This window comes from Anthonomus grandis, chromosome 3 (assembly GCF_022605725.1).
Source record: "Anthonomus grandis grandis chromosome 3, icAntGran1.3, whole genome shotgun sequence".
Classification (NCBI taxonomy): Eukaryota; Metazoa; Arthropoda; class Insecta; order Coleoptera; family Curculionidae; genus Anthonomus; species Anthonomus grandis.
The window spans coordinates 17,966,552-17,993,690 of record NC_065548.1 but is presented as its reverse complement, the minus strand read 5'-3'; the positions used below and the strand labels follow the sequence as shown (position 1 = coordinate 17,993,690).

At 30.7% G+C, this 27,139-nt stretch overlaps 1 protein-coding gene across 1 annotated transcript; it reads right to left on the bottom strand.

The window, feature by feature from the left end:
• Nucleotides 1-970: 970 nt before the first annotated feature.
• On the bottom strand, nt 971-27,063 carry LOC126733952 (uncharacterized). The gene is made up of 12 exons (XM_050437443.1): nt 26,796-27,063; nt 22,426-22,607; nt 22,210-22,325; nt 22,009-22,149; nt 21,371-21,528; nt 21,139-21,311; nt 20,889-21,084; nt 20,622-20,836; nt 20,397-20,562; nt 17,495-18,140; nt 11,368-11,562; nt 971-7,445 (listed from the first exon to the last, which is right to left on the bottom strand). The coding sequence occupies exons 2-12, from the start codon at nt 22,584-22,586 to the stop codon at nt 7,138-7,140; spliced, it is 2,475 nt and encodes an 824-aa protein (XP_050293400.1). The 5' UTR covers nt 22,587-22,607; nt 26,796-27,063; the 3' UTR covers nt 971-7,137.
• Between the last annotated feature and the right edge of the window lie 76 nt (nt 27,064-27,139).

The following is a 27,139-nucleotide window of genomic DNA, read 5'->3' as shown; positions in this document are numbered from 1 at the left end:
AAGAGATTTCTGTTACAATGCAGAAAGATTGAAATCTAAAAACAATTAACTGAGCTAATAAAATAACATATCTATTAAATAAATTAGAATTTAACAATTTCTGTAAAAGTTAATACGTTAGATAGTCGCATTCGATCATCTTCACAGGAAGCATTATTTGGTGTGTAAAACTGATTCTATTAAACTAGGGTATAGGGAATCTAATAAAAATGCGAAAAATAACATATGATGCCTTTATTTAAAATTAAATTAATTTAAAAAAATACAGGTTTTGCATGAATACATTCATTCAATGAAGACACTTATGTACATACAGTGCATACATACATTTAAAAATATTTCACTAATACAGGGTGTATAAAATAGGTTTTTAATATGCAAAGCAATATTTTCGCTGTATATGGGCTTGTAAGAATTAAAGGTTTATGCATAATCATTTTAAAAATCAAAATTATACCATAATATGATAAAATTGTTCATTTAAAATATGCTTTCGTTAGATCAAATATTAATTTAAATACTTAATAAAAAATATTTTTGTTTATCATTTCTGACACCCCACTATATATACTTTCAGTAAGTTGTTGAGTCAGTCTCATTAAAACTAAAAAAAAAATATTTATTTACAAATAAAGTAAAACAATATTTCATGTTAATGAAAAGTATGTTAAAACAAATAAAAGTTAAACTTTCGGAGACCTTAGTTTAGAGTGTTATATTTTTTTAAATGCAGTTTCATTTCAAGCAATGTAAGTGTGAGATTAATACATTTTCAGAGTTAATATTGATATTGTCCGAAAAAATTGTTTTACTTATAAATAACTAAAAAAAAAACAACAAATAAAATCACTTACACGTTTACCCTGTACAAAAAATATTTTGATTCAAAGGGAGGATTTTGCTTTTATGGTATACTTTTCTTTGGGAAAAAACCTACTTACATAATTGAGGCTACATTAAAATAATAATATAAAATTACATACAATATAATAAGATAAAAAGATGGTATAGGGCCGTAAATAAAAATACATTAATTTAAAAAAAAGTCGTTATGTGGTTGGAAATGTACCAATGTTAAAACGTTAAACATATTTTTCTAATTGGATTCGAGATTTGTAATCTCAAAATAGAATAGAGTGCTCCTAATTGGAGCCTTTACAAAACTTTTTCCAAAAGGTTACAAATTAATACATTTGTTGTCACATCCTTAAGTATTGCCAGTAAACAAAGAGGTAGGTGTGCTCGATTCAAGTGTTCCTTTTCACGGATTGTACTGTCGAAAAATACATGCCCCTTTCTAAAACCTAATATTCTTTAACTAATTTGTTTATATTCACATTCGTATTATACAAGTTAAACTATTTTCTTGTCCAAAATTTTTAGAGCAAGTTAATACTTATTAACAACACTTAACAATTGCAGTCAAGTTACATTTAACAAATAAATAAAACAGACGGGAGGCAATTCTCCCGATTTTTTAATGTAAAAAATGTGGCAGTGACTAAACGTGGCAGTTTTAGGTAGTTTTTGTTTTCCTTAAGTATTAGCAACGTTGTGCAATGATATCTTGGCTCATTTTTAAAACTTTTTGTCTAATATAAGTAACAAATCTAAAGTACTTAATAATTGCCGATGCGAGTATAACGACGTAAATTAAGATCTAATTTCCTAAAATCTACTCAAATTTGGCATTAATCTAACACTGACTTTTGGTTGTCAATGAGGAACGTTTACATTCGATTTTCAGTTCCTGAATTTGTGCCGCATTAATCATTTATAAAGCTACATTTGTTTTGTTGACAATGCAAGTTTGACGACAAACAACGATGCGATTTTTGTTTATAATGGATTGATAATTAACACAAAATCTAAATTTTTCATAAGTCAGCAGCATAGCATTTAAAAAAATATATTGATAATTACTTACACCTACCTACCACTGAGGGGCCGAAATAAAGTAAAGGAATATTTAAAAAGTATGTTTTTGTATTACAATATTATTTTATTCACAATATTTTTCTTCTTGAATGGCATCTACAAATTTTGCGGTATCCTTTATGTCATCTAAATTTATTTTCAGTTTGGTTTTAATGTTTTGCTGGTATATCGTTTAGCAGCGCAAAATGCCGTAATCGTGCAATTGATCTTACTGATTACTTATGGAGAAGTGATCTTACAAATTTTATAATTTCAAAGTATCAATCTCGTAATAAACAAAGTGATATTGATACAAATTAATAGGTACAGGTCGGTATTTTGCAAAACCATGGCTATCCTTAAGCATTCTGTAGTAGCTAAAGCAATTCAGCGAAAAATAAAAATCGGCACCACTCTTGTCTGCAAAATCCAGAAAGAATTACTGGAAGTTGACATGACCGTGGCTGTCGGTTAACCGAAATGGCTCTTTACAAACGTGGACAGTAAAAACTATTAATGTCTAAGAAAATAGGAACGCTCAGACCGAAAACGGTGCTTTTTTAATGGTGTGGTTTTATTTAACTGGATGGTAACTGAAATTAAAGTAAGTAAAGTGAAATGATAAGTGAAATTTGAATTATTTTTTATTAGCATTTTTTACTAATAAAAATGTAATTAAGTCGGTTAACTCAAATTATCTTTCATAATGAAACCTCACGGTAGTGAACTCAAAAACAATAGAAAAACTTCTTCCTAAAGATGAATATTTTAAATAAAAATAACGAGTATAAAAAATAAAGGCCCGAACTAGAGAAAAACTATTGATAATGTTTCCAGAAAACTTCGACGTTCAATTTTAAATTTAATTACCAGCATAGAGGTTTCTTAAAGGTGCTCTTAGATGTATTCGTAATCTATCGGTAGTCTGCACGTCTTAGGCCCGGTTGTACAAGCAGTGGTTCAACTTAAGTTCTACTAGACTGCAGTTCTTCGTTGAACGTAGTTCAGAGGTTTGTGTGTTGTTCCAGTACAAGTTTAGTTAAACTAGGTTCTATTTAAAGGCCAATGGCCTGCAATGGCCACATAAAAAAGAAGTTTCCTATTAATTAAAATTAATTTATTTATTTACTTATTTGTTTGTTGCCTGTTGGCGATTATAAGTATTTTTTAAACACAAAAAAAGATCGTAAATTCCGAAGTGTTGTTTGTTTAAAAGTGTTTTGTGCCGCCTTGCTGCTTGCCAAACCGTTTGGGTCTGCTTATCTGACATGGAGAAAAAAATTAGGGCAAGCAATTTCTCTGTGAGAGAAGAAAATGTTCTTATTAATTTAGTAAAGAAACACAAGGAAAGCATAGAATGTAAGAAAACGGATCACAACAATAATGAAATTAAAGCAGAGGCCTTGGAGAAAATTTGTCAGGAATTTAACAGTGTTCTTGGAGAACCCCTTAGAACTGTTTAAGAAAAAATAAGTATGAGAATATAAAAAAAGGGCCAAGCAAAAATTTATAACAATAACTGCAAGCGAGTGATATCCATGAAATATTAGGGAGCCAACTTACAGGACTAACATCAAAATATGACATTGATGCTACTGCAGGTTTTTTAATTTCATTGTAAAATTTTTAGAATCAATTGTTATTCAGATTAAAAGCAAAAATGCTGACGATATTCTATCTAAGATCTAAATTTTTTTTTAAAGTCTATATAAATAGTGTAATTGAACTAATACAAATCATCATACTTGTCAGATAACGAGAAATTTGTTCAGAAATTCTATCTATTATGAATCTTACAGCTTGCTTTTCCAACCTAAATCTAGTCTTAAATTTTTTATCATCCCAAATGTTCAAATGATCCGGTCTATCACTGTACACCTGTGATGATCTAGGGTGTACAATTTTATTTACTAATTCCCAAAAATTTTCGTCATCCGTGATATCTTCCCAAATAGGATCCATTTTTATATTTATGGTTTGTAAACTAAACCTAGGGTACCTAGAAACTAATAAATTAGCACCTCACCAAACAGAATAATTATTGAAAGGCGGCTGTATTTACATAAATAAAAAATATCAAAATGATATACTAAATAGGTATTAATTTAATCTCAAAAATTTGCTTGAACGCTCCAAATTGGACGGTCAAGATGAACCGCAGGTTATCGTTTGAACCAACATTGTACAACGGATTAATTCCGCCGAACCGGAGATCGTTATGAACTGTTGTTGACCGCCCATTGTACAACCGGGCCTTAACCCATAAAAGACTGGTGTTGCAACATGGCAACAGGTGTAAACCCTGCTTAAGATTAAGATCTATCTATGTCTGATCTATGTCAGATTAACACAATTAGACAAATAAAGTTTATCAACAAAGCTATCGGGTATTTATTACATATGCGGTTCTTTGAGCCTTTTTATTTGTTTTTGTATACCTTCTCGAGATTTCATTGGATTATTTTGACTTGGCAACGTTAGTCTCTTTAACTATAGGTTTTTTATTATACAATAATATATTTCTTGAGAAAAGATAAAGTGACTGAAAATATTTCTATGGAAAAGAAAAAGAGAGTAATATGTGATGAGTGTTTTATGTAAAAAGGCAAAAAATAGATTTTGCAACAGCTTCAGTCCCAATGACAGACCAGAAATTTTTCAAATTTTTTGGCAAATGTCATGGAATATGTGCAAAGTATAGGTTTCATGATTGGTTAAAACTGTTACTACTAAACATTCCAAAGAAGACAGTTCCAGTCGCTTACTAACATTCGAATATTATTAAAAAAAAAACAACGAAGATGTCAGAATTTGCAAGAAAACGTTTTCTATATACTTTAGATTTGAAACAATGGATCGTATGAAACTGGCTTAATGAAGCCTCCAATAGTAAATTTATGTAGATGCCTAGGAAAGCACGATTACCAGAAATTGCACGATTAGCAGAATTAAAAAAAGGTTTGGAGAGGTTAGATGCCTTTTTGGCCAATCTTCCCAAACTAGAATCCCACTACTGCAGAGCATCATCAAAAAGACTGTACTGCCGTGTACCGTTTATATAAAGATTATTGTACTCTTAGTAGTAGTGCCAAAGAACTTAGCTTAGTGCATTTTAAAAAACAAAGGACACTGAAAAATATTTATATACATAAACCAAAGAAGGACCAATGCGACGTCTGCATTGATTATAAGATCAAAAACGTTATGCAAGAATTTAAAAAACACATAAAAAGACAAGATGAAGCCAGATGGGAGAAAGAAAAGGACAAGAAAATTTCAATAGAAACTACAGAGGTTGCTGTCTTCACCATGAACGTTCAGTTCTGTGATGGTTGCCCCTGTACCACGGGCATCCGCCATCTACAAAACCAAACTATGTATACATAATTTTACCACATTCAATCTAGGTGACAAAGGAGGTTTCTTGTTACTTGTGGCACGACGCTAAAGCTGGACTGCAAGCTAATATTTTTGCGACCATTATCACCAGACTTCTTTTTCCGCAAACCGAAACTATTGTACTCCATAGCGACGGTTATAGTTATAAAAACCGCAATAATATTTTAAGTAATATTTTGTACCGATTTGTCCATGCAACAGAGGTAATCGTAATTCAGAAGTTTCTTGAAAAGGGACATACTCACATGGAAGTAGATAGTGTCCATAGTTTGATAGAACGAAAGTTAAAAAATGAAGACATTAAGCTTCCATGTGATTGTGTTAAAATGTGTCAAATAGCTAGATGTAAGCAACCTTTTCAAGAAAAATTTTTGGATTTCAGAACTTCTCGAACTTGGAATATTATAGTAGTATTACACCTGGCCAAAAAAGATTTACATGTTAAAGGATATTAGATGTCTAAAATACTAAAAAAGACATTTTATTCAAGAGTCATTATTCAGATAATTGGACCACATTACCACAAAGAATCAAAAGAGTAAAAAATCCAGAGATTGGTCCTTTTTTTTGACAATTTATTAAACAATTTTTTGTTACTAAAATATTTAAAAGATGATCCGAGGCTTGTGGCACCATTAGGGTTAACAGAATCCCAAACAAGTTGATCTGTACAAAATAAAAAAGGTTAAGCAGAAAAAACCTCGAGGGTCTTACGATTCTACAATAGAATGCAATACGGGGATTTCACTAGTACGTTAGGCAGATAATATTGTAACAGTTGCTTCGACCAATCATGGTGTTGCCCCACTTAGTAGTGTTAAACGTTTTTCTCAAAAAGAAAAGAAAGCCATATACGTTTCTCGACTTTCTGCTATTGGTAAATATATATGCTGTAATGGGGGAAACTGACCTAATGAACGAAAACGTTATCAGGCATAGAATTAATATAAGGGGAAACAAATGGTGGTGGTGCATATCTTCCTGGTTGATTAATGTATCTATTCAGAATGTTTGTTTGCTATTTAAAAGATCTGGCCACTCTTGCACCCAATTACCCAGTTTTGGCGAGATATTGTACAGGTTGTCTTCGCGAAATACCGTAATCCCTCAAAGATTGGCGAACGTCCTTCATCAAGATTATCATATAGTTCAGACAGTAGAATAAGTAACGATGTTAGATATGATACTATAGGACATTTGTTAACTATAACAATAAATAATAAAAAAATAAGATGTGCTGACGTAAATTGTAATTAAATTATGATGACAATGTGCAAAGTGGGCTTATGTATTAAATGTAATATCGCATTTCATACTAAATAAGTTATGTTTTACTTACTTTTAGAACACAATTTAATGTACTTAGTTTTATGTTTTCTTTTTTTTCCAAAATTAGGTAGTATAAAAGACCATAAAAGAAATCTCGTCCTTTATGGGTTAAGTTTGCTGTCTTTAAGAATGTAAATTTTAGAAACTGTTGATTAGGCCTGATCATGCCTTTAGGCCTGAAACATGTGTTACCACTTAATCATTAATCATAATATAAGTTCAAGACTTAAAAAGTGAGTCTCTTAAAGAAAAAATGGAAGACTACTTTCAATGCTTTTAGAAAGTTAGAAGTAAGTTAGAGTTTAGAATCAGGCATATTCATAATAAAAAAAAACAATATAATAAAAACTACCAAGATTATTGTGAAGTAAATTAATAAATGTAGTGTATAAAAACCGAATGTAAACGTTTCTCTCAAAACTCACACATCTAAAGTCACCCCACGACCAAAACAGCAAAAAACAACCGATCGACTACGGTCCCCCTGGAAAATCAAGTCATTCCTTGGCTCCCGCCCGCCCCCTCCCACTCTATGAGACATTCCAGTTTTCCTGTAGGTCCCACCCTTTTCGCCCTAACCGTAAACCGTTCTCCTGCCGCAATCCTATTGACCGCACCGAAGTAAATGTTTACGGAAGTTTTTAAATCATCCATATCTATATCCGGTTCGGTTTTGACCGGACTAGGTTTTGGCGTCGGTTGCTTAGATGGTGGCGCGGGCGGTTCTTTTTCAGGCGGTTTTTCGGGACGTTGTCTAAGTCGACGTGCATGCGTGTTTAATGTGTAATCCACGTGATTAGCTGCAAGTAAAATATAGATTGTCATGGAGTTATAAGTACCTATGTGTATAGTGGTAATTGTATTAAAAACATTTCTTTCGAAAATTTAAAATCGAAATTAGGCTATGAATAATATAATCCATAGATCTTTTTGGTCGAATATATTTGATAAAACATTAATACAACCCTAAATACATTTTCATTATACATACTGTCCAAACGAAAGGAGGCGAAAGAGGAAGTCATCTGCAATCAAAACAACCGTATATATGATTATCCGATTGCTCATGGTTTAAAAGTTATTACCATTCTGTAAAATTCGTATTAATATTCTGTAAAAAAATTATGGGAAGAATATCCTCACGTATTTGCTTGGTATTTATTACGAATGTTGCATTAAAGAGTGTACCTTTTCATAAGTATTAATTGCATGCATAATTACTGCTGTCACTACTTAAAAGATGATAATTGTTCAATTTGTATAAGTTTTACATACAGTTTTTTGCGTTTGAATTGATGCTCCTACAAAGCACAGTTAGCTGGGTAGTTAGTTACTTCCTGTTTTGTCAACAAGTTAGGTTTGTTTATGTACCTTCTGTCATATTTATTACACTTAAGGTTGTTTTTCTTTATGGGGTTTGTGATGTTTTCAGTTCTTTGCTACTATTACATGCAAACCTTCACAAATGGCTTATACTTTCCGCGAATTTGCAGAAATGCATTATGTGTATGGGCTTCCCAAATTCACACATCAAATTTTACAAAGCAATCTGTTATATCCTTATCATGTGCGACGTGTTCAAGCACCTCTGGCCACTGACTATGAAAAAGGATTCAGTTTTTTCAGGAGAAGTTGCTTCATAATAGACAAAACCGTCAATTTTTTTTTGAAATTCAAATAAATAAAAAAAAATTTTGACGGCAAATTTAATTGGACCATTCGAGCTACCAGGAAGACTTAACGGCGAGGCTTATTTACATTTAAGGATTATTTACATTTCTTGCAACATAACTTGAACGAGTTACTTCAACAGGTATCTCTAGCAACATGCCAAGACATGTGGCTGCAACACGATGGAGCTTCTCCTCACTCTGTCCGAATCGTAAGGCAACATCTCGATACTATTTTTAATAATCGATGGATTGAGGGGAGCGACCATCTAATGGCCGCCGCGCTCACCCGATCTGAACCCCATAGAGTTAGCCTTTTTTCTATAGGGATATTACAGATGAACTTATTTTCGTGAAAGAAAGCCAGATTGAAGTAGAATTACGAAGAAAAATAAATAAGACAGGCGACCAACGTTGTTACCATCCATGAAAGCCTACCGGCGCATAAAAAATAGTTTCATTCGCCGTTGCCAAAGGTGTATTAGCGCAGGTTGCTCATATTTTGAACATAATTGTGATGTTTAGCAGTAATAAATACCCTTTCTTATATTATTTAGAATTAGTGGCGGAGTAAGTGATATTTTTCCAAAAACGACTAGGTTCATAAAAATGTCATTAAAAAAACTTGTATCACTTATCTGAGAGTATTTCACCTTATGAGAATGTTCTTTTTCTAATAGTTTTTAATTGTTTCTGCCAGAGTCACAAATAATTTGCATGATAAATTTAAACATATTCAGAAATTTGTTTCATTTTATTATACAAATTATTTCATAATAGTAATTTTTTTCTTACTACTGAAAAAGACAATTACGCATCCAAATCATATTTATGAAACGACGAAAATTTTGTACATGATGCATGAAGCGATTTTTATAAAAATTAGAAAAACAGTAATAACTTTTAAACCATCAACAATCGGATAATAATATATTATACGGATAATTGGATTGCAAATGCCCTCCACTATCGCCTCCTTTCGTTTGGACGTTCACTTTTGGGACACATATTTATATATCACTCATGTGTTCAATCCAAAGTATAAAATGGAGATGTAATTTGAAGCAACTCAAATAAAACAGATTTGAACTCCAATAGAATTCTGTTACTTTAGAAGAGATACATATTTTCAAATAGGGATACAGGTACCGATTCTTTTTTAAATTTTTTGAATATAAATAAATGAGACAGTTTAAATTTACCTATACCTCTATGACACAGTTTACTTTGTTGTGGAAAAGATTTGGAACGAACTACCACCTAATTTTAGACTTTTGCCAGACCGGGTAATAAAAAAAAACCTTCTAGTTGAAGTGATACCTGAAATCAGGAAAGCATCTGCTGCACTTCTAGAAGCTTCCGTTTCGTTTGATGTCATGATTGTGTTTACCTTTTGTGATAATGTTTAATAGGTAACATTACAGAAAACTTCTAAACAAGGTCGTAAAAAGTTTGTAAAAATTTCAGGTGAAGAAGGAAGATTTTATAAATTACTGAATATTAACATAAAAAAGTACAGCACTTTTCTTGGCTCTATCTTCTGCTCTTAGGACACTTACGTAATCTAAAATGTGATTAAAGAAAATGGAAGAAAAAGATAAATGAATATAATGACAAGATTTCAGGATTTCTTCCATTTATTAAATCATGATACACAGTGCTGCTTTAAGTTGACTTGAAAGAAAGAAAACAGAGGGTATTAGTTGTCAATATCAATCATTTGTGAAATCTCCTGTCTGACGTTTAACGTAAAGTCCAACATCTTTAAAGAAAATCTACAACTTTGTTACAGCAACTCTATGTTTTTATCTTTTCTTGTCCTATAAAGTATTTACTGAATCTAATTAATTTGTTTGCTATATGTATGTATACACAATTCTTAATATTTCAAACCATCCCACTGAGATCACACCTACACTTCACTGCTAGAATTACTCTTAATGAAGGACCTTCAAACCTGCCGATGATTTAGAAGGAATTTGGAAAACATGACCCAATTGATAAAAAGATTGATATGAGGTCCAAGATCACTACCGAGATAAAACCAGATTAATCCCAGAGATGCAACTGATAAATAATATGCCATAACTCTGACAATCTGCTTTTTGTCAGTCATGTAAAAGTGAATCCGGGAAAGCAGGGGACCACCAATATCATAAGCATGCAATTCAGAAAAGAGATTATGGTTTACTTTGTCAAATACCTTATTAAAATCAGTGTAAGTATTTTATATACAATTAGGTTAGTGGAAACAGACAAACCACTGAAAAAACCGTGTTGTTGTGGAATAATACAATTTTTTCATTAAAAGACAAAAATTCTTGGCGAAGTGATATTAAAGAGATTCTGAACATCTGCTAAGATACTTAATCTATTCAAGACCAATTATTTTTAAAAAAATATCGTACACAATCAAGCATTTTAGCCAAATCACAAAAAACCTCTGTGGCAGCTTCACCTTAATTAAGCTTTAAGGAAAGCATCTGCAGCCTAAGAAAGATATTATTGGTACTCTTAGACTAAATTTAAAAAAATAGGAAAGGATAAAATCAACTTCATTTTGACTAATAATGTACAATATAATTTAATTTGGGCACACCTAATGTTAATAATATAATTCGGAACAAGAAGATTGCTTGACGTGATCAATGAGAAACTTTCTCACTAAGGGAAAATAGGTCGAGTAAAAAAACATAATGGGGTGTTTTCCTCAATACGCCCCAGAGATCTTACTTTAAATCATACAACAAAAATTCAAACCACTGAAATTAATTTTTGTAATAACACACACATTTAAAATCATCACAATCATGTATTAGTCAAAACGTACTATGACTAATTATATTTCTTAATATGTATTATACTTATATTTTGTATTTTAAATACACAAAGATTTATAGTAAAGTACTAATGTGTTATATTTTATGATTTTATGTGTATTCTGTATTGTGTTTTAAATAATTTTACTAGCCTTGTTTATAAAGCTTCTAATTTTTTTTTGACAATAAAGCTAATTATTTAGTTATTTAAAACATAATTTTTGCATACTTACCTAATTGAGAATTACTATCTGGTGGCTTCGCCGGTACGATAGCGGCAGTTTTGCTGGCAGTCTGACCTATTCCGTAATTCGCTACGCTACTTCTGTTTCTCCTGATTCGTTTCTTCCGTTTGATTTCCCCGTTTGGTCCAATCACTATATCCTTTTCGCTAAGCTGGCGTTTCATCGGTTTCATTTTGGGTTGGCCTTCAAAGACACACTTGTTCTTAATAATAACTAGTAGAATAATAGAAGTAGTAATAATAAAAGATATGGTGCATATGTTGACAGAAGTCGGCTTATGCCAAGAATAGGACTTAAAAATCAAAGCAAAAAAAAAGGAAGCTATAAGTTATTCGTGTCTGAATGTGACTCATTTCAAGTAAAGTTTTTGTGCATTTCTCTATATTAATATTAACACTCTGCATCTTAGATATGGCTTAAGCACAATTGTGATTAAGCTATTTCGACTTTAACACAATTGTGTTCTTTAAAAAAGCCATTCAGTGTTTTAGTATTCTAAATTTTGTTAGTTTACAAAACCGACACAAATAGTAATCATGTCGTTTTGCATCAGGCCTTAAAAGAGGAAGACTTGGATCGGAGGTTGGACTATTGTCATTGGATGTTGGGTGTGATTCGGAAAAATAGAGATTTTTTATTTAAAATTCTTTGGGACTAATAAGCCACCTTTAACAGCGACGGTAGAGTCAATTTGCACAATATACATTACTGGTCTGGAGAAAATCCGCATTGGTTGCGTGACGTTCAGCACCACGGTCATTGAAGCTTAAATGTGTATTGTTGTATACTGGGAGGCAGAATTATTGGGCTATACTTTTTCAAACAATCCTTAAATGGCAACGTCTGTCTTAACTTTTGACCATACAACTTTGTTGCTGGATGATGTGCCATTGGAATTGCGCCAAAACAGGTTTTTGCTGTTAGATGGTTTGCACATTTTGCTATTGCTGTGCACATTAATGCAGTTTTTTTAACAGTGGTAGCGTTGATTGAATATTTGGGAAGATACGCAACCTTATGGGCTAAAACGTGACCGCAAATATGCGTGAAAAATAGATGGCGATTCTCTCCAGTATGCGCGAAAATAATTTCGTCCGTCGCTTCTCATTAGTAATCGGCCGATCATCCGAGTCGTGTGGGAGAGTTTTTGCACAGGTTCGTGTTTGCCGTATTGCAATTTGGTAGTTGTTAAAAATTTTTCTTGGATATCATAATCACAAATAGATAGATATATGTAAATGTGTTTAGTTTGTGAGACGATGGCTTCTTTAGGCAAAATTAATCAGTGTGCGTATATTAATTAAGACTTTGATTTATAACAACCTAATATGGGAATCTCAAAATCTTATTAGAAAATCTTTAAAAAAATCTAATTATAAACCTCACAGAAAATTATCTATTTTATCTACAAAAATCAATCCGAACTCTTAAAAATACTGTCTCTTCATGTCTATGAGAGCCATTTTCTCTTTTTCTTTTTTTTACTTTAAGAAAATTTTAAATCAATATATTATGTTTATGGTCTTTAGTGTTTTAAGTATTTTCAATAATTATTTTCATGATGAAATTCATTCATGAAAAAGATAAAAATAAAGCCTAAAAAGCCTTTAAAGTTATTGAGAAACTGGTTATAGTACGAATGGTAGCTTTCCTAATTAAAAAAAATAACATATTAAATGAATGTCGAGTAATGTTTTCATTCCTGGAGAGATTATATTTGAGCTTGAAGAAGGTCACTTTGCTGCAGCGGTATTCTGCGACTTCTCTAAACACTTTGACTGTGTCAACCATGGAATATTGCTCGGTAAGCTTTCTAGATATGGGTTTAGGGAAGTTGCTCTAGAATGGTTAAAATTTTGTTTTGTTAGACAGAAAAAAGTTTGTTTGGCCAAATGGCAGTTTGTCTGAACTTTGTGTAGTAAGCAGGGTTCGTTTCTCGGTCCTATTTTATTTCTATTGTATATAAATGACCTGGGGTCTCTCCAGATAAGAGGATTCTTCACTATTTTTGCAGATGACACCACTATCTTATGGACAATAATAAAAGCACATTAACCTAGAACAATTTCTAAAGATTTATTAATGATTAAACAGTGGTTTGATGCTAATTTGATGTCTTTAAACATAGATAAGACTAAATTGTTAAGTTTTTATGCTCAGAGCAGTTCATGATTCACAACAAAGAATTGGAAGTGAATAATTTTAACAGTTATCGATCATAAACCTAAGTTTTATGGAGATATGTCAGGAGGCAAAAACTGGCTAGACGATGTTATGCTGTTAGAATGGTTTTAAATGAACTGAGATTGATATTTTTTTTGTCGAAAGTTGGAACTTACTTTCATACAAAAATACCTACAGTATGGAATAACATTTCGGAGTTGCATTAGTAAACGGCTTTTTGTTTTTAAAAAGCCATTAAATATATGTGTCATAAATCTCCACAGGACATGCAGACCCCTATTTAAAGATACTTTCCTTGTGTTGCTTGTTTATTGTTGAGTCTGCTTGACTAATATACAAAAAATATAAATTGTATCTTCAAAATAATGGCTCCTTAAAACATTATAATATCAGAAAAAAATACAATATTCCAATGCCCATCCCGAAAAGTGAACTAAGAATTCTCTTATTTACTTGAGCATAAAAATTTTTAATCATTTTCCAAATGTCATAAAAGTCTCCTCGCTTTAAAAAGTCCTTAACGAAACTTCTTAAAAGCAAATATTTTTATAGCATTAGAATTTTTTGAAGATAGTTAGGAATAGGCCAATAGTATATAATTAGTTTTTAGTAAAGATGTAAAGGTTAGAATTTGTGATGTTACTCTAAAAAAATTTTAAGTCGTCTTGCTTTGAAATTGAAAATACATTTTGTGTTTATACTAGTATGTTGAACCCACTATTGTGTATTGTTTTTAAATTATGTGTTAGTAATATGTCGATTAATGTGCCTATTTTATATCATAAAAGTACCATGTCAACAAGTAGGTACCATGTATTTATGAATAAAGTATGTTTTGAATTTTTTGAAATTCGAAATTGTATTTAAAAGAGAGAGAGGTATATAATATTTAATAGGGATGATTCCAACTACTAGCTAGAAATTACCTCGTTGATAAAGTAATTAAAAGGGTTATTCAAAACTGCAAGTGGCCAACATGGCGTCGATAAGAAGAAACAAAGTTTATTATGACTCTCTAAAGAAGGAACGTCGTATTTAAAAGTTAAAGATGTTAACTTGTAAATGAGAGAAAGTGTTTACAACAATGTATAAATGATTTTATTTTATATTTTCAAATAACGCCAGAAAAAAATAAAAAAACCATTTTGCCAAATTTCACCTTTTTCCTGAATATTAGGAAGTATTTGGCATTTTTCCAATTTTTAGATTGCATTTATTCAATCCTGTATAATCGCGATGAGACCCTTTATACTGTTAAACAAAATATTTCTAGTTTTAACTTTTTCTAGTTTTAAGAATTAGTAATTAAGTGTTTGCCTGTATTGCAAATTAAAATGTGGCCTATTTTCTATATTTTATAGTGTTGTTACACCCTTATTCAAAACCTTTTAAATTTTGCGATTTTATTTTTATATTAATTTCAGTTAAAGGTATCTATTTTTCAATATTTTTGTCCAAAAAAAGTGTACTTCACAGATCTCACTACCCTACACAGTTTTTGAGATATTGGCTGGTTTTACAAACCCGTATTGTCAAAAATCACATTACGGGCTACTTTTTGCAATAAATTATTCACTCTAAAAAACTATAGTATCGTATATAGATATTAAATCTTTAATTATTTAATTTACTCTTTATATTTACGTGAAACCTACCTATATCATCACCTTTATTTAATATTTTTGTTAATTTTCTAATTAATAAATAAAAGCTTATTGAATTTTTCTTTTGTTTTTATTTATTTATTTTTGTCTCAAAAAAGGATTTTGGTAAGTAATTTATTATTTGTTAATAAAATTTAAGTTGTAAGAGATAGCACCTTCCAATACATTACTTGACCACCACATTTATCTAGTTATTTATGCGAGATCACAGCGCATTTAAATATCGGCAATAACAAAATAAATAAAAGCGCTGTTATCATCATCGCCCTTGTCTTAAAAAAATAACAAAACGGCCGGGCGCCCAAAGATTCCCGCGTCGTTAAAATGCAAATGGTCAATATAGCGCCGACAAAGAAAAACAAAGTTGATGATGGCTCTTTAAAGACAGAACGTCGTATTTTAGGGTAGGTAGGTGTCATCGTATAGGCGAGAAAAAGTGGTCACAATAATTTATTCATTTAATAAATACTTTTGTCATATATTTTGAAATAACGCCAGAAAAAAAATAAAATGATTTTGCCAAATTTCAGTTTTTTGCAAAATTTAGGAAGTATTTAGATTTTATTATAAAAGGACACTATATTGCTCAACTTTCCTCTAATTGACCACCTCTATTGACGTCCTGTATAACCGTGATGCGGGGTCTTTAAACAAAATGTTTTTTTTTATTACTAGGTATCTTTTTATAGTTTTAAGTATAGTTGTAACAACTGGTAATTGAGAATTTTCCTGTGTCGCTTAAAACTTAAAATATGGCCTATTTTCTATTTCTATTAACATCCTCACTCACAACCCCTTACTTTACAGATCTCACTAGGCTGCACAATTTTTCAGATATTGAATCACATGACAAAATGGGTTACTTTTTACAAAAAATTATTGATCAAGAAGTTATATTACCATCGGTATTAAGTCTTATGAATTATTTAAATTATTCTTTATAATATTTACGTGAAACCTACTTATATCTTAAAATTTGTTCCACATATTTTTTGTATATTAGTTTTTAGTTAATTAAGTGCAACGGGCTTTTTATTTAAAAACTTGACCCTCTTGAACACAAAATGAAGGAAACATAATGTTTGTTGGAATTATAACTTGTATTAAACTTTTTTGGTAATTTTGTAAAAATAGCTTTTTATATATATTTTTGTATTAATTTTTGTCTCAAAAACATATTTTGGTAAGTAATTATTTGTTTATAAAATTTAACTTTTAAGAAATTTCAATATGCCTCCACCCTTAAGTATATCACTTATCACTTGACCACTACATAAATGACACTGTGTTGTATGTTCAAAAAAAATAATAAAAACAGTTGGCAGCATCATCCCATATCTTAAAAAAATATCCAACACGGCCGCGTAACCGGAGATTCCATCGTCGTTGAAAACCTGACTCAAAGAAGCCAAAAGCCAGGTCCACGCAGCTAAAATAAATCGTTCCTAGATTTGACGCTTTGCGGCAGCACCACACGGTGCACGAAACTGAACGGCAATCCGATAGTCGACCGGGTACACTTTTTAACACAGGATTGCGTATCTTCCCAAATATTCAATCAACGGTGGTAGATTGGAGGAGGAAGTCTCTTTTCAGGGCCTCCACGATCACCAGATTTAACTTGTCTTGATTTTTATTTATGGGGTCGAATCAAGGACGTGTTTCAGAGTTAACCTACGACCAGAGAAGATATGAAAAACCGGATTCACAATGCATTTAGGAATATACCCAGACTAAAATTTTACGGAAAACTTGAAGTGGCCATATTGAATGGTCTGCCAGATCCAAATGACCAAAAAAATTCAAGGCGCTAGAGCCTCTTGAATTTTTTTGGTCATCCAAAATTTATGTCAGACAGCCCAATTCTTGAAAAGATTTGCGCCAAACGAATAGTAAGCAAGTTACACCTGAATTCAGAAATCCTACAAAGGTGCGCGAGCATTTCGATTTCGACCAATATCTTCACTTTTCTAAGACTATTTCTCAATATAAATAAAGAAAATAAAAATTGTTTCATTTATTTTGAGTAGGATTATATCTCTCAAGCTTGAAATGGTTAATAAATTATTAAATAAAAACAAACTCTTGACCATTAAAAGTTGTAAGGGTAGTTATCACCCCTGAAGGGGTTGATGTTATAAATTTAAAATTAATTTTTTTTGGCTTCTAAAATTAAAAATCGACGAGCAATTCTTTTTTTTTTACGGAATACCCAAGAAATGAGGTGGAAAGTTCTGTGTGTATGTACTCCGAGTGTCTTTACTAACCTGGTATCACAGTCTTAAGTGGTAGCGGCAGTGTAATTTCCTTCCTTTTCGCCTTCTTGTTCGAATCCTCACCTCCCATCTTCAAAAGACCCAAGAAGGGATTATTTTTTCCCTCAAAATCTTTTGGCGGCGGAATTATGAGATCCAAAGTACTTTTCGACGAAGTCTCATCACTCGAGGTATCACATGGTGTAAGTTCCGAATCTATTAAGTTCTGTTTCTTAATCGAAACAGCTTTTGCCTGGTTCGAACTTTCAGAGAAATCGTTGCTACAATCTGACTGCATCGAACCACCTCCTGTCGATGCGGGTGGAGTAGGTGGTGCGGAAACGCTCGTAGGAGGCGTTGGCGGCATTTCTACGGCGCTCAGTTTTCCCTCTTTTCCGTCGACATTTCCCACAGATTTAGCACGATTATCTCCTGTCATTAGCTTTTGTGTGTTTTCTGCTTCCTGTTTTATCGTAACCAGCCTTCGGGGCCGTTTTAATAACCTTTCCCGATCCCTATTGGTCATGGCTAACAATTTTTTGCGTCTCTGTAGGCTCATTTTTTTGAAAGGAGCCGTTTTTTTGGCGCAACCCGCTCCCAAGTATTGGTCTTTATTGTGCGCCTCTTTCGTTTTGGTTGAGGGAGGCGGATGTATCACCTTGAAAAGTAATTTTATATTATGAGTATACGCCTATAAGACTCAAAAAACTTATATGGTTAGATTTAAAAAAAAAAACAATACACAACATTATTTTTCTTTCAAAAATAAGTAAAATTAAGTATTGTATTGTTTACTAATACTCTTTTTTTTTAATTAAGTCAATTTAGCAATAATTTTGAGTGCTTAGAATTTTTTGTCCAAACTGTAACAAACCTAAAATAGATATTTATGTAACAAGTGTGCAAAGTGATCCTTTTTTTATGAATGGGAAATTTATCAACAATTCCCATCAATAAAAAAAAGGGGATTTTGCACATGTGTAGCATACAGCCTTGGCCATAATCATTAGGCACCATATAAATGACATCGTATTTTGATTATAAATCCAATTCATTTTAAGAACTTACTAAATCTCTCTATTTTATAAAAGTCTTAAGATACATTAAAATTTCGCTTACCTTATCGCGTCTTAGTAATATACAAACAATTTTTTTGCAGCGATCGGTTTTTTAATGTACTGTAATGTACTCATTTATTTATTTTTGCGTTCTTTAGCAGATGTTATATTCTTTTTATAGTTTTATCTACTTAAAAATGCCAAAAAAAAAAAGTGAAATAACTTTAGAGAACCATATAAAAATCCAACTTTTAAATGACCAAAGAAAAACGCAAACTGAGATTGCCAAATTGATGAAATATTCGAGATGCGCCGTGCAAACATTGACTTGTTGAATTGGCCTTCCCAGTTCCCAGATCTAAGTCCCATTGAGCACCACCTTTGGCGTTTCTAATTCTAAAGCGTAAGATAAAAAACACCGCATAACATCAAAAAGCGACTTGCAAAATGTATTACAGCAAGAATGGAAGGCAATCAGCAGAGCTGAATGTAACAAGCTTGTACAAAGCATACTCCATAGAATCGCTGCTATAATACAAGCAAAGGGTGGAGTGCCTAATATTAATGTATTTTGGTTATTTGTATCTAAATAGAGTAGTTCAGTAAGTAATCCAAATTTATTTTTACTTAAAACCAAAAAAATTAAGTAATTTATGTGGTGCCTAATACTTTTACCCAAGGCTGTATAAAATTTTTTCTACTACCGATAAAAACATTAAAAAAAGCCAAAAAAAACTTGAAAAATTATAAATTAAACGTCAAATTACTTTAGGATAATAGAGTTTTTTAGGCACTAGTGCGTAAAAAGCAGAACTTTATAAACCCTGGGAAGAGTGTAAAGTGAGTACTTTGCGCACAATAAGAAATAATTATAATATTAATAAGAAAAAACTTGCTACATGAATTAAGGGTAAACATTTATCTTCAGTCTTATTCTACATAAAATTCTAGTCACATTTTATGCAGAATGTTCTATGCAGAAGTAGAACGATTTTGAGAGTTATATTAAATTTTGTATAGAAAAATACATTTACAGGCTAATACAAAACCATGAAAGTCTACAAAACAAGATTTTTTAAAATATTAATTGAAGTTAGATTTTTGGAAGAGGAAAAACTCCTTAAAAAGGCTGTTTACAGGATGATTCATGACCCGCTGTATATATTTATGTGGTGATCCTATACACCTTGCCCTTCATTATACCCTGGTGTATAACGAAATACATATTTAAACTGATTAATTCCTTAAACTGATTAATTCTGCTTTATTAAACACAGTTTAAAAATCGAGCCGTTTTTAAAATCCAGTATAAATCGTTATAGGGTATGCAAAAAGACTACAGAGGTTTTAAACATTAAAAAATACTAAAAAAATTCAGAGGTGTAATTTTTTTGGTAATAGATATGAATATTGTTATATTTCTTACACATTATTTGATAACCTGTTACATTTTCTCATATTGAATTTCCAATAATGAACTATAAGCTTGATGGATATAAATATTAAATTGAAATTTTCATCAAAATTAAACATCTAAAATTTATAATTGAACAAACCTATATCAAACACATTACCTGGGTTAGTTTAACTGGAAAAAACCATAACACTAAACTGGTTTTTATAAATACATTAAATTTCTTCTATTCATTATTGTATCAAAAAAGAAAATAACCTATTAAAGCAATAACCTTATCTCTTTCTAATAGAACTTCATTTACTGCGATAAGAAAAATGTTTGTTTATTTTTAATAGAGTAAGCAAACCCAATAACATTCAAACCTTAATGTTCCCATTAAGAAATTGGCTTAGATAAGGTATTTGGATTAAAATAAGTGATAAACAATTGTTGTCCTTACCCGTTCCTCTTTTTCAATTTCTGGGCTGGGACATGGTGATTCAGTCTCGCTGTGATTTGACGACTGCTGGTACGCAACGCCCATCATCAGATTCCTCATTGCACTATCACATGCCACAATTTTTCTATTATTGAAGCAAGAGGGTGGTGACAAAATCTGCAGTCTTCTGTGTAAAAAACAATAATTTTTAAAAAACAGTTCAATGCCTAAAATGGGAATATTTACTTATTTCCTTGCCAAAGTTCTTGCAATTCTCCTTCAGTAATTTTTCTATGGGCTTGAGGCAGTACAACACAAGGTGCTGGAGGGGGCAGTCTTACCCTCAATCCCCATATGGTGGTTCTCTTCTTTATTTCTCTCCCACATTTAAATCTATTTCTATTGTTTGTGAGAACTGATAAAATATTCTCGCGGCGTTCCGATTTTGTTACATTTGCCATCTAACAAATTGGTAATGTTTCTAAATCAAAAACTAATGCAGCATGAACTTACCTTTGGACCTAATTGTAAAGCATGCCAGTTATCAGCAATATAAGGTATCACAACTGTATCTAAATCATAATATTTTTTGCAGTGGTGTACTGTTAAATTATAAAGCATTAAATGTACTAAGTCCACCCACTTCATTTCCAGTCTTCTGACAAACTCTTTGCCATGGTTGCAAATTGCACATGCAAAAACATAAAACCTTAAAAATAGAACATGTACAGGCCATTAAGCAAAATTTATCCTAATATTATACCTATCACCACAATATAAAGGAAATTGAAGACAATCAATGCATTTTTCGTGAAACCATTGCTTGCAGCGCCCGCACTGCAACATTTGTTTGTACCATTCACCATTACTCCCACAATAACAATATATTTGCTCTTCATTCACTCTGTGATATGTATCCCAGTTTAATGAGTTTAACTATAATATATCCATAGGTTTTGTTTAAAATATTTAAAGAAAATAGAAAATAAGCTTACATCATAAGATAAAACTTTCAGTGTGGTAGAAGAAGGCATTGTTTCCTGAGTGCTGGATCCTGTAGAATTTCTTGAGTCTCGTCTAAAGGGAGGTTTTGAGTCACTTTTTCGCCTATTTGGATCACTTTCTATGCACCTCTTGCATACCCAGTTTGAATCTGTTTATGAAGAAGAAATAAATATGTATGTAATTTAACAACTAAGATTTTTCCGCGACAAACAACTTACAAACAAATACCGTACATCTCAAAATATCACTTATAATTAAAGGACAAATACATAAACTAGAATAAAGCTAATAAACACTGACATCTGTTATTTTATATGAATTATAATTGAATGACTGAAAAAAAAGTTTGTTCTCTTTTTAAAATAAGGCTTTTATAAAACTAGTCAATCACTTTTTAAAGAATATTTTACTCTTAAATTAAATACATGAAAGAAGTCCGTAGTCATATTATTTTTAATAAAATATAACACAAATTTCTATTTTGATAACTGTTAGGACAATAAAAAATGTTCCAATGTAGGCTTTATCATATTTATTATTATTTATTTATCAAAGTTTATTTAACTGAACTGAATTTTGATGAAAACTGGTTTTTAAAAAAAAATAAAAAACTTATGCTTTAACTTACCTTCGTTTTGTGTAGGTATTTCAGGCTGGTGACATTTCCTATGATAACCTCTACCACACCTATCACACAAGCTAATAACTTTCTCAGTTTTTGGAGATGACTTTTTGCAAATTACACATAACAAATCTTCCTGTTCTAAACCTAAAATAAAGAATTCATAATCCTATTACTATTGGTCAATAATACGCCAAATATACTTACCAGTTGTAAGTTTGGTTAAATCTTTAAAACTTGACCAGTTTTGTGTGTTATCATCATACTTTACCAAACACTGTTCTCTTACTGGATCTACTTCTACTGTTGTGCCAAAATAATACCTTAAATAAGTGAAAAATTATCAATCAAAACTAAATTATGTACAAAATTTTAAATCAGATTTGCATGATTATTTGTGGTATATAAATTCCACTCTCGTACTTTCCATCCTTTTGCTTAGCTAAAACATCTTCTCCCTTGCTAAAATGACAAATCTGCTTTCTCTCTTGCTTGACCGTAGTAGTGCTATCAGGAGTTATCTTTTCATCTATGCAAGATTTATCTGAATTTTGATTATTAGAAATTCGATGAACTGGAGTCATTTTTTATAGACTGTCAATACTCTGAAAATAGAAAAAAAAATTTATAAAAATAATAGCAAGTATACTAATAATGAAAGTAGTTGATATTATTTTATAAAAGAGTATACAATAATTTGCATAATGGACTTGATAATATACTAAGATTGAGAACAATATAAAGTGAAATAATTAATATAATATATAATAATCCTGGATTTGTTCTTAGGCTTAAGGTGTATTTCAAATACTTGTAGAGTATGTAGTATTATATACTAAACTTTATTCTCAAAAAGGAGATCCTAGAAAAAATCAATCTAAACTACAATGCTCAATATGCATAGTCACATTTTACATTCTAGAATAAATTCTTATGTAGCAGACATATTCACAAGATTTTTGTAAAGATATTTGAAATCAGAAATGGATGTAAGCTTGTTACATTTAGTTGAGGCTCCTGTAAAACGGTTTAATCTTCTCTAAAGGAAGCTTAATTGAATATAAGTTCTACCACAGAATATTTTAATAAACAAACACATCTGAAAGTAAGCACTCATGAATTTAAAATTTCTTTCTATTTTGCACATATAAGGGATATAAACAACAAATATAATCTATACAGAAAAGATTCTATATATTTTGAAATTCTACAAAAATGCTGAGCAGTTCATGTATGTGCATGTTCATGTAAATGTCTAAAAATTAATTTGTATGTACATAGTATGATTGATCTGGACAAAACAGAAATATTGCCATTTATCATTTTCTTGTGAGACTCAAATACAGCACTTTTATTTAAAAATATAGAAATCCATTGTGTCACAAATATCAGAATTATTGAGTTGATTTTCTTATAAATTACTTACATTGTATTAGACCCTTCACAGATCTTCAGAAAAGTAAACATTCTCAAATCATGTGGCAAGTGTTTGTCCTCACAGATCAGTGATTTTTTTTTACTAAAGTGGTTCATGGATGAGCCTGATGCAAGTTAAGACTTTAACAAGACAAATATTAACTATATTTTTTCTCTTGACATGCAAGAATTTAGGTTCAGATGGCAATATTGGTTTTTCAACAAGTGAATTTTTAAAGTTGAAGAGCTAGTCAATTCTTGCAGTGGAGTTAATATGTCAATGGGTAACTAACAATACTTCAGTCATCCTGCACTAAATTTATTTAAAAATTATTAATCTGACTGTTTCGGACATATAACATGTCCATCATCAAGGATAACAAATTTATGGGTTTCATCATGTGAATAGGACCATTTTCATGTATCTTAATATGCCATTTTTATTTATTTTTAGTCGTTTTGACCTTATCGGAGGCACTATATCTATGATATATTGACGGAACCCATTAATTTTATTGTCTTTGATGATGGACATGTTATATGCCCGAAACATTATTAATAATTTTTAAATAAATTTACTGGAGGATGACCGAAGCATTTTCAAATACCCAAGTGAATTTTTGTTCAAGAAGACAAATACTAGTCAATACCAGATTATTTGGGAGACACAGGTATGATGTTTTACCCACTGTAAAACCATATGTGATCAATATGGTATATTTGTTTATAAAAATATTTTACAAATCCAATTGATTGTATTGTATTGATGATTGACTTACATTAATAAAAAAATTCCCAAACACTTTTCTAAACATAGGAAGCTTTTTAAGAAACAATTCATATATTACCTAGAAGTCAACTTCTACTAAATGGTTCTAATTTACTACTTTTTTTTTGAGCAGCTTAACTATATACTAGACATATAGACATAATATAATTTTTTTATAAATGTTATATTCGTGCACCTAAGTTAAAGAATATGTGTAATCTACAAATTTGTTTTAAATTTTTAAAGGTTACTATTATCATTATGACATATCACTATGTCATCAGTCATCACTATGACTAATAACTTGAGAGGTACATTTTACAATAGGAATTTAAATTGTGCATTTGCAATTATTAAGAGTATACAATAAATAAAAAAATTTTAGTTGATTTCTGGGTATTTTAAATTGTTATTTATAGGTTTTTGCTGGCAAGAGACAATTTTAACAAATTCACTTATAGATTTTTTAGAACCAAGGCAATAAAAGTGAGCTTATTACAATTTGTATTAATGGTCTATCCAGTACTATTTGTTTTTCCTCCCTTTTTGAGATGATGTTACTTCACTTCAAAATTTGTCAAAGCGATAAGTTATAAGAATTAGAAAATTCAGTTAAATTGAAAAAAATTTCGATTTTTTTTTTTTAATTTAAAAGAAAAGTCATCACTAAGGACATTTACAGGTCAAGATAAAGCAAAATTTTAAATATATAGTAAAATTCAATCTATACTAGTTTAATTGTAGACGTTATAAAATCATTGTATTGTATCATATAAATTACTTATTACTAAAACAGGTTCTAAAAGTAAAAATTTGAATGAATAAAACATGATAACATGAATAAAACACAGTAATGATAAAATTATTTTTTTTTTCAACAGAAGTAGATATTTGTTTTGAAATACTCCTCCAATAAAAAGAAAACATTTAGCAAAAGAAAGCTCTTAATTTTTTATAGGTATTAATTAAACAGATTTAACACTGGCTGGCACACAGTTAATAGGTACCTAATCTTGAACCATTTCTGATTGTTCATGCTGGCTAATGTCTATTAGGATATTTAATAGCTAAAGATGTAATTTTTTATTTATGGAATCGAAACAGATCTATAGCAAATAGCTTGTTGGTCTCAAAATGCTTAGTGATAATGAAGTTTGTAAACTTTTGACTAGATAAGTAGCAAGGATATTGTCTGATAATTATTGAGAAAGATCTCTTTAGCCAGATTTAAAGATTTTTTGAGATTTATTGCAAGCTGTGTATTGATTTAATAATGTTGTTAAAGAGGGGCTATTATATTATTCTTTGCTTTATTGATTTTAGTATTAAGGAATGCAAGAATTCTTAAGAATTCATCATGTACATATGTACTTTAATTTTTGCAAGCCTAATGGATGTTCTGTATTTTTTTCTACATTTTGGCAAAGCAGTGGGTTTTTTTATTCAAAGATATTAGCAATTGAATTCTATTACCCATTTTTTTTAAAGTAAGCATTAAACTAATTTAGTTTTTTAAAGAGATTGTTTTTACTGATTATACTAGATTTTTATTGATTTTGTTGTGTCAGTTATCATTTTGATTTTTAAGTTTAAATCTAAGCTGTAATTGTTGAAATTTAAGAAAAATTATAATTTGAGCGAGAAATTAGGAGTATCTTCTACTTTAGTATAAATATAGAACATCTGCATTTAAAATAACCAAGTTCAACTAAGTTGGGACAATAAGAGCACTGAGAGAAGTTGCATAAACAAAAAAAGTTTGATGCATTGAAAAATTGATTGTAATTACAGTTATGACTCTATGTAGGATTTCTTATGTTGAGCCAGGCAACAATTTTCTCAGTGAGTTATAAAATGTAATGAAATTAAATATGCAACTTAATTTTCACCTCTTTAAAAAATTAAAAGCTCTGAATCTGCCTTTCGCTTTACACTTTCATTTACCTTAACTTAAATAACATAGATATATTTAAATCTGAACCCAAATGATTTATCTATGTTGAATGTCCCATTCTAAGTTTAATAAGTCTAGTCCATAGTTTAATAACATATTTTCAATATTTGATTTGTATGGTAGATAATCAGAGACATATAAGATGTATATAATTATATATAATCATATTTTTATTTAAGTGTGTATTCCATCATAGAAATAATTGCTAATTACTGATAAAAATTTGGCTTATCACACTAGTAATCAAGATTAATGAAATACCAACAATTTTTGTAATCTTTTGCGCAAATTTTAAGAATAAACAAAAGTGAAACATTGTCATATTGCCTATATACATCAAAAGGAAAGTTACATAAATAAAATACACTCATTTCAGACCATCCAAGTATATTTGAAAGCAAATTCTTAAAGAAATTCAGCTTGTATTCATTATATAAACTTATATTTACTTTAAAAGCCCAATTTAAAGGTCCAAATGGTATTATACAAACAAAAAACTCAATAGCATCATTTTTTTGCTGACCATTGATCACACCCGTTTGCCACCGTTAAAAGACGGGTTTTCACTTGTATTAAATTGCTTTTAACGTATTTCATAATATTTTCAGGGGTAAATGCATAAAACTAATAAAAAAGCAAATGTTATTGACTTACGAGGCCCGGAAAACTAATTATTTTCAGGGTTCATTGAAATGAGCTGAATACATATCGGCCATTACCACGACAAGGCGTTCGTGGCTCCCGCCAATTTTCCCCGCTAAGTCACGTTTATCACAAAAACACTACTTAACTCGTCATTCTACGGATCGGGTTTGTTTCATGACTTAAAAAATAGAAAAATCACATTTCCGGAGTATTTTTCCGGATAATTATCAACTTTTTTCGGGATTTTATTTTGAAAATTAACGAAATTATCAACATGACAAACGTCACTGTCAGATGGCGATGGCGTCGCGTCATTCCTATTTTGGCGAAATTTTCCCAATTGCCATAGCGAT

What these genes read in the sequence shown, in the direction of transcription:
- LOC126733952 (XM_050437443.1), bottom strand. Translation starts at nt 22,586, where the DNA reads ATGACTCCAGTTCATCGAATTTCTAATAATCAAAATTCAGATAAATCT. An exon ending in CTTTACAATTAGGTCCAAAG is followed by an intron (nt 20,837 to 20,888) that starts GTAAGTTCATGC and finishes CCAATTTGTTAG; the next exon opens with ATGGCAAATGTAACAAAATC. An exon ending in AGATAGTAATTCTCAATTAG is followed by an intron (nt 7,446 to 11,367) that starts GTAAGTATGCAA and finishes TTTTACTTGCAG; the next exon opens with CTAATCACGTGGATTACACA.